This window comes from Cyprinodon tularosa, unplaced genomic scaffold, assembly GCF_016077235.1.
Source record: "Cyprinodon tularosa strain WSP-4 unplaced genomic scaffold, ASM1607723v1 ctg529, whole genome shotgun sequence".
Classification (NCBI taxonomy): Eukaryota; Metazoa; Chordata; class Actinopteri; order Cyprinodontiformes; family Cyprinodontidae; genus Cyprinodon; species Cyprinodon tularosa.
The window spans coordinates 4,325-17,125 of record NW_024039262.1 but is presented as its reverse complement, the minus strand read 5'-3'; the positions used below and the strand labels follow the sequence as shown (position 1 = coordinate 17,125).

At 40.0% G+C, this 12,801-nt stretch overlaps 1 protein-coding gene across 1 annotated transcript; it reads right to left on the bottom strand.

Annotated features, from left to right (window-relative positions):
* Positions 1-4,233: 4,233 nt before the first annotated feature.
* cldn5b (claudin 5b) lies at positions 4,234-5,269 on the bottom strand. The gene has a single exon (XM_038304214.1). It carries the CDS (start codon positions 5,183-5,185, stop codon positions 4,538-4,540), a length of 648 nt encoding a protein of 215 aa, XP_038160142.1. The 5' UTR covers positions 5,186-5,269; the 3' UTR covers positions 4,234-4,537.
* Between the last annotated feature and the right edge of the window lie 7,532 nt (positions 5,270-12,801).

Sequence of the window (12,801 nt, the reverse complement as noted above, 5' to 3'; positions counted from 1 at the left end):
ATAATATCCGCATGAATCATGACAGCAGACAAGATAGAGGAGAGCAGGAGGCGGGGTTACCCAATGGCATAAATATCGAGATAACCCACACACGGCTGTTCTTTCGGCACAATTATTTACCAGAAATGACACGATCGTGTTGTGTGTGAGGCTGCCAGTCCCGGTGTCGTGCCAAGGTAGTTATCCCTGCGAAAATTTGTATCCCCCCGTCGGGAGCGCGCACGGAGTAGGAAGAACAACCCGAGTTAACTCCGCTTCAATTCCAACGTGCAGAACTTGAAATTTGAAAGGTTTTACGTGTATGAAAGTTGAGCTTTACTGTTTTATTCTTTACTTCACATGTTATAGCAGAATATCGCCAGTGATATTGATCTAAAACTAATAATAAAACACAAACGTTTGCTTGAAAGCTGGTCGCTGACAGCAGTGTCTACTCCTTCCTCTGAAAGCAAACAGATCCTTGTTCTTTTCCATACGTTCCTTAAAAAAATCTCTCATTGTTTCAGTGTCCAAATGTTCTCATCTCATTGAAAACCAGGGGCGTGCACACATAGACACTAGGTGGTGCTAAAGCACTAGGAAGTTTGCCCTCTATCAAAGAAAATGCCCTTTTGAAACTCGTTTTTTTTTATTATTATTAATATTATTAAGATTTTACTGAGGTCGGTTTTGAAATGATCTTTTGAAAACCTGAGCCATAAAAAACGACTGAAACAATGCCCCGAAATGACCGACCTACTTGCGCACACCCGACCAGCCTATCTCTCTTCCTTTGTCACGTGAACTCGCTCGGTCGCCCGCAGGGCATGCCAGATGCGCAGCATCATAGCAGTTTTCAGATAGCAGGAACGGTCGCTGACAGGCTGCTTCTCCCGTGCCCCATTAGCCAGGTAATATACAGATCAAGCAGAATCATTTTGTTGTGCATTAAAATGTCTCATTCAGCAGCACCAAACACGCATTTTGCCGACTGGTCACCAGATAAACTAGTTGTCTCCTTGTAAGATGCTATTTTACTTTTTATATTTTGTATCCATATTTTTTATCTTAAGTGTATACATTAGTCTATTTTATTGCATGACGTATACCCACAGTGTTGAGATATTTTTATAATTTTATTTACCTATTCCATATTATATGTTTCATGTTGCACGATTGTACCATAAAAAATTCCTAGTTTGTGAACTCCTTCACTAACAATGGCAATAAACCTGATTCTGATTCTGAAAGTTTTACACTGCAGCCCAAGTCAATGACAGATAACGTGAGGACGACCACATAGGCTACAAATAATTTTGGTAGAGTTTGCAATTGCAAATCTACGGAAGAGGATTAGGGCCACTGAAAAAAAAAAAAATAAGTTAACTGATTTTTAAATTTTATTTCAGTTTAGTATGGGAAAAAAGTCAGAATGCTGAATTTAATCTCATAATTCTAACTTTTTTCTCATAATTCTGACTTTTTGCTCAGTATTCTGACTTTAATCTCAGCATTCTGACAATAAAAAAGTCAGAATTCTGACTTTTTCCCCATGTTAAACTGAAATAAAATTTAAAAATCAGTTAACTTTTTTTTTTTTCAGTGGCCCTAATCCTCTTCTGTACAAATCTATGTGTTAAGACAAACGTTTTCTGTTGTATAGGTTTTGTTAGGCAACATAAATTAACACATTTTGGTCTCTTTATTGTCTTAATTGTATATTGATTTAGTAATTGCAGCACAATGCCAAGAAAGGAGGGTTAATCATATTGAAAAATCTTAAAAGCTGTTCACATTTTATTTTTAAGTGGTTTGTGCAGCAGGTATTAAAATAGCTATTATTTTGTAGGCTACCATAAGTCATATCCACGTGACAAGACTTCCAGTCATGTTGCCCTAATAGCCCATTATTTAAACTAATGTGGCATATTTGTTAAAGCTATTATTATTATTATTATTATTATTATTATTATTATTATCATTATTATTATTATTATTATTATCATTATTATTATTATTATTGTCATGATGGTTATTATTAATATATTGTAGCCAGTCACAGCAGGGAAGCTCTATACAATCAACATATAACAGGACAGGAGATGAGGAAGAGTTCAGGGAAGACACAGAGACAGAAAAAGACCAGGATGAGGGAGAACAGATGGGTGAGGGAAAACAGGGAGATGAGCCAGATGAAAGAAGTATGCTTTAGTCTTTTCTGTTGGTGATGTGACTTTTTTCCATTGAAAACTCACGTTTAGAGAATGTTACAAATAAAAGTCAAATTTCATTCAACATGCGTTTATTTTTTTTTTATAATTAAGTGTTACACGTGCGCTAAAAAGTGCCCTCCCCCCCCTCCTGAGCACCTGCCCCCCAAAATGTCTGTGCACGCCTCTGTTGAAAACTGTTGTAAACCATATACTTGTAATAAAAATGAAATAGAAAATGGAGTGCACGTGTGATCCTTAAAGACTATATGCAGAAGGAAAATAATTTTTTCCTGGTTGAAATTTAGTACTTAAATCTATATTTGTGTTTATAGTAACGTGCAATTTATGTATGTTGTACTATCCTTAATAAACAGTTTGTGTTCTAACATCAGCCGTAACAACCTGCTGTAATCTGTTCCCCCTGTCTAAATCAGACAAAAAAGGCCCCAGCTTTTTCATTTTTGGCTTATAAGCATCTTTTATGATGACAATTTATTCCTGAAACTTTGGATGTGATTGACCTTTATTTCTTAAAGTTACAAGAAGGGAACAAATTATAGCAGGCCACCTGCTAAAATCTGTTCCCCCTGTCTAAATCAGGCAAAAAAGGTCCCAGCTTTTTCATTTTTGGCTTATAAATACATCTTTTATGATGACAAGTAACCCCTGAAACTTTGGAGTTGATTGACCTTTATTTCTTAAAGTTATAACGGGGGAACAAAATTATGGCAGGCCACCTGCTATAATCTGTTCCCCCTGTCTAAATCAGGCAAAAAAGGCCCCAGCTTTTTCATTTTTGGCTTATAAGCATCTTTTATGACGATAAGGGGATACAAATTTTCGCAGGGATAACTACCTTGGCACAACACCGGTACGGTAATTTCGCATTCTGCTTACTTTTTTCCATATAGTCAGAGAAACAAACTCAATCCTTTAGTCCTTCGTTTAGCTATGCTGCGGTTGTTTACATTACGCCTTTTCCACCAAAAATGGCGTCTTAGCAAAAAATGTCACGTGACTGGCGGAGACCGATTGGTAAGCAGAGACTGCGGATGCGTAGGGGCCCCGTCACTGACACCTGGTGGGCCCCCTTCACAATTGTGGACTAGGATGTCAGATTTTAGATGTAATAGTGCTAAAAATTCCTGTTAGAACCCACCTGATTTTAGTATTACTGACCGGTCCTTATTTATTCCACAAGACATGCCAGATTTCAACATGATGGTGAGCCGTTTAAACACGACACCAATAGCAAAGCAGACAGTGGTAATTTTAATTACTATGTTAAAAACTGTGTATAGTTCATTAGACGGTTGGTAAAAACATACATTCATATAATATGTTTCAAACCGCAATAGTTTTTATAGTTTTATTGAAAGGATCCCCATTAGCTACAGCTATGCTGCAGCTATTCAACAATAAAGATATTAAAAGAAAAATTTATTTAAGTTTTTAATTTTGGGGTAATCCAGATAGTTGTACTTCATATGGGGCCCACCCAGATAATGTTTCTTACGGGCCTATTGTTGTGTCGTTACGCCATTGGGGTTACCAATCTACTTGCTCTGGAGAGCAGAGTTCGCTGCTTTTAGATGTTGTCGCCAAAGTCTCCAGTAGCAGAAAAAAGTTGCTAGATTTGGCGCTAGGCGCTTTTAGGAAATGAAAATGCTAGAGGGGTCTGAAAAGTCGCTAAATACAGCGACCAAAGCTCTAATTTCACTACACTGCTCTTTACATCATTTGTTTTCTAATGTTTTGCTGCTGTCTGTTTGGACCTTTCTGAACATGTGCAGTAAATGGACTGATCCAATATGGTGGACACTGAAGGAGGGGCTGAGACACACTCAATATTATAAGAATTATGATGGCATTTTAACAAAAGGATTTTTACCAAAAACATAATTAATGTGCACAAATAAGGAATAGTTGTATTAACCATACATGTAAACAGATGCTTATGGGGCCCCCAGGATCCTGGGGCCTAGGCCTGCTGAAAATATGAACCAAGTCTTATTTTACCAAAAAGAAAAAAGGACATTTATTTTTAATTTACTGTATATTTTATTAGAAAAAAAAACTGTACAAAAGGTCAGAATGAGTAGAAACCTCTGTAGCTACATGTAAATACCAAAAGTCCTTCTGATGACAACCTGCTGAGGAGATGAGTCCCACAGCTCACCTGTTCACACAGATTTCAGCCCATAGATCCACGCAGGTATCTGGTCTACATTCATTTCAGCAACACATATTTTACAGGTTTAAACTTGTAAACTTGTTGGATCCTCTGGAGCAGGACGGGCTGTCAGCCCAAACTAAAAGTCCCCACATCAAGTACTCTGCTCGGTTTACACGTAGAGCTTCTTGTCAAAGTCCCCGCTGATGCTGATGCTTTTAGATGGAGCCTGTTTGATGGGGAAGGAGCCCCGGGCCGCCTGGATGAAGGAGCAGCACAGCAGGGCCCCCCCGGACAGCAGCAGCCCGGCGGCGGCCCAGCCCATGTAGATGGACGCCCCGATCTCCCTCTTCTGCGCAGGAGGAACTTTGGGGTCGTAGAAACCCACGATGATGTTGTTGGCGATCCAGCAGACCGGAACCAGCACGAAGAGCCCGCTGAAGACGTAGATGATGCCTCCGGCGTAGACCACCCTCTTCTTGACGGTCTCGTCCTTGATGCAGTTGGTGCACTGCGCCCCGGCCACCGTCACGGCCAGCCCGACCACCCCCAGCACCGCGGAGATCACCGTCAGCGCGCGCGCTATCTGCAGGTCCTGCTCCAGGCCCAGCACCGAGTCGTGGATCTTACACTGCATGTGTCCGGTGCTCTGAACCACGCAGGACATCCACAGCCCCTCCCACGTAGTCTGAGCCACCACGATGTTGCTCTCGATGAAGGCGTTCACCTTCCAGGTGGGCATCCCGCAGGCGATCATCACCAGCAGCGAGCCCGCGACGCACAGCGTCATCCCCAGGCACTCCAGACAGGCGGCCACCATGCTTCTGGTTCTGGTTCTGGGTCTGGTTCTCCTGCTGATCCCTGGAACGTGCTTCAGTCTTTGGCTGCTTTCTGATCACAGCTGCTTTTTATTCAGCATCCTCCCTCAGAGAGAGAGGCAGGATGCTGAAAACTTTGGACCAATCAGCAGCGGGGGCATCTTTGCGTCAGCTGCAGAGGAGGGAAGCATCTGTATCCCGCATAAAAAACAAAACACAGGAGACTGTGACGGCTTTATGTTTACAGTTTAGATCCGATGAACCTCGTGTCAAGTGTCTTCCTGTAATTTGGACCAGACAGATTTCCAGTCCAGGAGAATAAAGGATCCAAACGTAGTTCTAAAGGTGATTTATTTTTAATAAGGTGCATTGATTCAGTTCACTTTATTTATCTATTCATTTCTATTCAGTTTATGTAGCGCCAGTCCACAACACACGTCATCTCAAGTTACTTTACAGTACAACCAGATAGATTCATTGACTCAAAGCCAATCCTTCACACTAAGCATGCTTGTAGCGACAGTGGAGAGGAAAAACTCCCTTTTGACAGGAAGAAACCTCCAGCAGAACCAGGCTCAGTGTGAGCGGCCATCTGCTGAGGCCGACTGGGGTTCAAGGAGACAGAAGCAGAGATACAAATATATATATATATATATATATATATATATATATATATATATATATATATATATATATATATATATATATACACACATCCAACTACACAAGATGATAAAGATTGAGGGAGGCGTTATAGAGATTGATGGCCACAGGTAGGAATGATTTTCTGTGGCACTCTGTGGTGCATCTGAGTCCTCTACTGAAGGAGCTCGTCTGCTGGACCAGTGTGTCGGATATCCTTTTTACCATTTTTGTGGATTGGTTCAACTAGATAGACTAGAAGTAATCCCACTATGTTGAGCTCGCTTCGTGGAAAGGGCCTCTGTGTATCAGTGCTGTCCTGTTTCTCTCACTATGAGTATCTGTATGTGCTCTCTTTCATCCTCTGACATGGGAGCTGGCTCAGAGCTCATCTGCCTGGTTGTGTGTTTCCTGGATGAGGCCGCCTTTTATACTTGCCTTTTCTATCTCTGCTTCTCTCTCCTTGAACTCCAGCGAGCCTTGGAAGATAGCCGCTCACACTGAGTCTGGTTCTACCGGACTTCTTCCTGTTAAAAGAGAGTTTTCCTCTCCACTGTCGCCTCAACTATGCTTAGTGTGAGGGATTTAGATAATGAGTCGATGCAATCAACTTGTTTTTCCTTAGAAAACTGGCTGCCGGTGGAGCCCGCTGGCTTGTCCCTGTGGCTCCTGGGGGCTTTGGCATTGTGGTGGCTGGGGGTTTTTCTCGAGGCCGTCTCTCCTCTTTTCTTGGTGGGGGTCTGGGTTGGCCCCTCTTGGGCAACTTTGCTCTGGGTTTTGGGTCAAAACTCGCCTCGGTGCTCTGGCTCGGTGCTTCCTTTCCTGATCTACTTACATCGCAGTGTCTATATAATCTGTAATACTCCCTGTATGAATTATAATAAAGCTATTTATATTCATAAATCAAGCGGAACACTATGGTGATAAATCTGTTGTTGTTTTTTTGGCATCAAGACAATTACTTTTATTGCCACATTGCAAGACATTACACTGTTAAAAAAAAAGAGAAAACGATAGAAAACTCAATCTGACTTTATGATCTGGTTGAATTGGTTGAAATGTGTCTTGAGTTGGCGCTATATGATAAACAGATTTGAATTGAATAGAAGCAAAGCAGGGAACAGTTTTATGGAATAATATCATACAGTTGGCTTATCAAGATTTTTTGAGCAAAAAGTGGTCAGTCTAAAAATGGAATGAAAGAGGTGGAAATGAGCAACGGCTGAGTGTTTCTCTGGCACATGTGATGTTTACTGGAGCAAGAAAGAAGCGTGCAGATTGAAGCATGGTCACACCCACAGTAATCACTCAGCTGCTGTTTGGCACACAGTCTTGATGTGTGGTCGTTCTTTCAAACATTTTGAATCCTAACAGTCCACTCGGAAGAGTTAGGTTGTGTGTTTGGCTTTCCACTGACTCACCAATGGGATCTGGGGGCAGATAATACAGAATAAGAGGAGGAAGAGGTGTGGTTCAGAGATAACATTTCTTCCCTCTAATGCTCCGATCCGTTTACCCGAAAACTTGGAGCTGGAACTAACGGCCATTACATATTCTGATAACAAACCATTGCAAGGTGATGACACATTTTACAGTCATACATGCAAATATTTTCTGACACAACAGCAACATTTATAAAGACCAACAAAGATTGATAAATTAAATGAAACTATGGCTTCAGCTGTGACTTTGTTTCAGGGTAGATATTCTAACTTACTGTTTATAATCAGGTCAAAGTTAGTGTTGACACTCCCTAAATTTGATTGAGCTCCAGATAACATTTCTCATAAAGCAGTTTGGAATTCAAACTTCCCGATTCAAGGAACTGACGTAGGTCAAAGTGAAAGGCAAGAAATGCTCCAAAGCAAACCAGCACTGCTAATAATTCTGATGAATCCAGTTCAGAGTGCTCCACATCACCAAACTTGTCTTCTATTTCATTTTCACAGGTGTGAAAATCCTGTGAACTTACACTAAATTGAGAAGAATTGATTGTCTAATTTAATATTTTTAATAATTTGGTTAGACAATGGTTGCATTCTACAGCATTTCCCAAAGTGGCTGCATACTGGAGTAGCTCTGCTATCCTCTATTCTGTTTTTCGATCAAAGTTTCATTTTCAGATTGTTGTTCTCCTCTGGTGTTGGATTCTCTGCACCTGGAAAAAAAGAAATGTTTGCTCTTATCTTTTTGTCTGGGGAATTTTTTTAATGATGTATAATCATGGCAAACAGTGTTTTTGTTGTTTCTTTTTTAACCAGAAGCAGCTTTTGAGATTAAAATCTCAAAAGCTGAAATGATCCAGCGAAAAGAGAAGAGTTATGTCTTCCATCAGTCATTATGGGCAGTATGAGATATTTAGAAAACAAGTTGGATGAACTACAGGCCCTAGTAAAGACCATGCTGTAATATTAAAAGGCTTTATAATTTGCTTCACCAAAACATGGCTGGAAGGTCATATCATTGTCTCCGGAATTTCTCTGCCAACTTTCAGATCATTTGATCAAACTACCAGTTTTAGTCTGTGAGGCAGACACCCTTTTTACTTTTAAGGCTAGGCTTAAAACTTCCCTTTTTGATAAAGCTTATAGTTACAGTGGCTCAGGTTATCCTGAGCTATCTCTATAGTTATGCTGCTATAGGCTTAGACTGCTGGAGGACATAGGGACCCCTTTTTCACCATTCTGCTTCATTCTATCTCTATTCTTCCACTCTGCAGAATCTGTTAGTTCAATCTCTAATGCTCTGCTCTCTCTGATTTTTTTCATAGTAGCTTCATGTGGTCTGTTCCTGTTTGGCTGTGACTCCATCCTGGAGAGAAACATCAGCTGTGCTGCTGCCATCAACACCTTTGTTTATAGCAGTGGCGGCTGGTGAAAAATATTTTTGGTGGGGCTGATATAGCCTAGTGTATGTCTCCAACTAATCCGGAATAAGAATTCAAATAAACAATTGGACAATACATACAATTTAACAGTAATGATTTAATTTACTATATAATAACAGTAACAGTGATGATTTGGGTCACTGTGACGGGGTTCTTTGGCCTCCAAGAATCCAGTCTCAGTCGGGTTACTGGTGTTGGTGATTTATTGAGCTAAAAAACTCAAAACAGGGTGCAAAAGAAACTAAACATATACAAGATCCTCTGGGCCTCAGCCTCCCTCCAGTTACCAGCAATGTAACAAAGAAACAGAAAACAAAAATTGCCGCTTTTCTTCCCACAGCCCTCATTAAATAGTTTAAGCCCCTCACCTCAGGCTACCCTACAACAGGGATGTTCTTCTGGCAAACGGGTAGATAAATAAGGATCTCACCGAATTTGGTGGAAGCTGCATCTCGTTCGTTACAATCGCCATCTTCCCTCTAATTGTCTGCACCTGCGCTTGGGTTCAGAAGCCTGTTAAAGCGCAGTATTTTCAGCGCCCCAAGACCATAAAGTTCCGAGACGCTGATTGGCCATTAAATTCACCTAGCAATAGTACATGATTGACAGATTCTCTGCAAATGTGGGGCTGTCTGATCAGCGCCCCCAGAACAGAGACGGTAGGAGTCTGTCTGTGGAAATCCACAAATTAATGACAGTAGATAGGGAAATGTAGTTTATATAATTTGTTTTGCTTATAGGTACACAGTCTAGAGAGTAAAACTGACATTTATGAGTTAATTTCTAAAAATATATTTTACGTTTCTCTCTTCTTATCAGGGAGGGCTTCTGCTTCTTTCCGCATGTCTTCTTCTGTCTCCTTGAACCCCAGATGGCCTCGGCAGATGGCCTGGTTCTGATGGAGGTTTCTTGCTGTTAAAAGGGAGTTTTTCCTCTCCACTGTCGCTACAAGCATGCTTAGTGTGAGGGGTTGCCTTCAAATTAATGGGTCGATGCAAACAACTGGTTTTCCTTAGATAGAAAACTTTAAATCAATTTGACTGTATGATCTGATTAACCCTAAAGGGTCTTGAGATGACATGTGTTGTGAATAGGGATGGGGATCGAAACCCGGTTCCATCAAGGACCCGGTTCCACTTTTTTCAAAACCCGAAAATCAATAACGTTTGGGCTTATCGATACCACTATCGAGTCTGGTCATTTTTTTTTTTTCTCCCGGAGGTCCTGTAACATAATTGTGTGTCCCTCGAGTCGCGTCACAGCATTTAAATCTAATCAATCCAATTACTGCAGCATGTACACCAATGTTTTGGAATGAAATTGTAAGCAAACAGATATTAAAAGTAAAACAAGTGAAGTCTGGCACTTAACGATCGATAAGCAGTATCGATAAAGGTATCGATATCAATAAATATTAACGATCCCCATCCCTAGTTGTGAATTGCCGCTATATAAATAAATTGAATTGAATTGTAATGAATTAAAAGGGGACAATCCACAGTATTCAGATGCAATTTATTCTGACTTTAATTGGAGTCATTTTGGTTGAAAAATCATAACTAAGAAAAGCTGTGATAAAAGGACCCAATAATCTTAAACTGTAGCATGAAATGTAAACCTATGAGGAAACCTGCAAAGAGACACATGGACATGAGAGCTAATTTGCCAGCTAAGAACATAATAGAAAACTAGTTGCCGGCCTTTTAGCCTAAACAAGGACGTCATTTGTTGCACAAAAAAAAGCCCAACAAAACATCCCTTAAGGAAACACAATCAGCTCTACGCCTGCATATCTCATTACTCCTCTGCACGCAAAAGCAACAATGCACGTGTGCCTCAATAAGAATATGTCATGATGTCACGTAGCAGGTTAGTGGGTCATGGTTAACATGCTGCTATTTATTAAATATGCGAGAGAATGTGTATTAATCACAAGTGAGATGGGGGAAAAGGGTTGTAGGCAGACTTAATAGACCATGTGTGTGAAATGTTCTTAGTGTCTTTAGAAAGCCAGATGCTTCCTCTTCTTGTTGCTACTTAAGAAAAACCCTAACATCCTCTATCTTCAGGCTTAGCAATTCAAAACATCTGTTCTGAATAATCACAGCTCAGCTTTAACCTCTGCAGTATTATAAAAACATCCACGTGCTCATTTCTCTCTGTTGCCCTTCTTAAACATGTCGAAAATGACTCTTTTCCCCTTCAAATGTAGTCAAACTTTACTTTTTTTATTTATTGTTTAGTACTATTAGCCTTCAATTACAGTATTGCCAAATGTAGACAACAACAGGAGGTAATTGGTGGAGGACATGAGGCAAAAGTCCAGGAATCTCTGACAGATGAGTGGAGAAGCAACAGCTATTTCTTCTGGGGCGCCTGCTGTACTGCATTTTTAAGTGTAGCCTTTAACTTTACAACGTATTTGCCTTTTTATATTCTTATCTTGTACTAAAACTTGGCCAGGACTCCCTTGAAAAAGAGATTATTAATCTCAATGAATAAAAAAAAGTGTTCTAAAACTAACACTAAGTAGCACATCACATGATATGGAGGTAAAATGTTTTTTTTGTTGTTTTTATTCCACAAATGACACCCTGAAAATAACTATAAACTCCAGTTCTTTCTGTATTTGTTGCTCAAAGTGTCCCTCTTTCTGCCACTGTTTGCATGTTTTTTTTGGCTGGATGACTGCCAAAAAAACTCGTTTAAAGAAGAAGTCTGGTAAATGGATCATTATCTATTCCTAAAACGAATGAGTTTGCAGCGATTTAATGAATTTAGCATTAATCAGTAAAAAAAATAAAAATAATAATTTTCGGCATGATCACTAAGTCTGGGAGCGGCCATTTTTGCCCAAATATAGTAACACCTCACTCCTGCCATCTTCCAGCAGTGACGTCACGGTGTGGTATCCTAGCGCCATTCTACCTTTGGAACAAGCCAAATCAATGGGAACTACTAGACACATCTGCAATCAACAACAATTATTGAAGATTTCCAGAGGACTTCACCATTGAAATTCACCAGAGCTATAGTTAAACTGACAATGCCCACGTTCATGGCAGCTGGATGTTGGAATACATCAGATAAAAGTGAAAAAAACATTAGTTATTTCACCTTTCCGATTCCTGATCCTCCACGGACGGGTTCATCGTTGGATTGCCAACATGAAGAGGGAGGATTTCATGCTGTTTCATGCTACCTTTTTTTTTCTAGTGTGGTGTCTTCTGAAGCTGGACACTTCATTTCTCTACTCTTCCTAAAGGTTATTGACTTTTCAAAACCCAACAGCATGAAGCACATAAAAGGTGGACAGACATTACAAGATGAGAGCATATTAAAAGAACAGAATATGCAGAGATGTTTTTGGATGATTAACTGTTGTCTTAGTTATCATGAATAAAATAAGTAATACCTTTACTAGTATGCCTTTGCATTCTATAATAGATTTATTCAAGAATTTCAAATCTAAAATCTGAGCTGAGCACAACAGATTCACCAGCTAAACTCTGAAATGAACAAACGTGGATCATACAGTTTAGGAGATGGTGTTTCTAAACGACAGCAAAACAATAACGGAATAATAAGCTAAATTAATTGCTCTGGTTGACTATTTGTGTGAAAGATAATTCAGGTATTTGGAGTGTGTTGTACAGCTGCCCGGCTGAGCAGAGATGCATTCATGAATGAAGCAGCCATAAGGGCCACAGTAACAACGAAGGAGCTGCAGAGATCCACGGCTCAGGTGGGAGAACCTGTTGATAGAACATCTCTTAGTCATGTTCTACAAAATAATAGATAAATTACAAAGAATACTATTACAAAGTGGCATAAAGAAAGTGCTGGTATTAGTTGAATTTTCAGCTTGCCAAAAGCAATTCCTCAGACAGCAAACATGTAGAGGAAGCTGCTCTGGTGAGATAAGACCCAAATTAAACTCGCTGGCCAAAAATACTGTGCAAAGCAGAAAACTGACTCTACACATGACTATCCAGCTTACAGTGAAACAGAACAGTTAAGATGGTCTGTGTTATTGACGAGATGAGCTATATATGTGACAAAATTGGAATAAAACCCAAGAGAGGCTAA

Bases quoted from the DNA above. Each gene is read 5' to 3' on its own strand.
- cldn5b (XM_038304214.1), bottom strand. From the start codon at position 5,185: ATGGTGGCCGCCTGTCTGGAGTGCCTGGGGATGACGCTGTGCGTCGCG.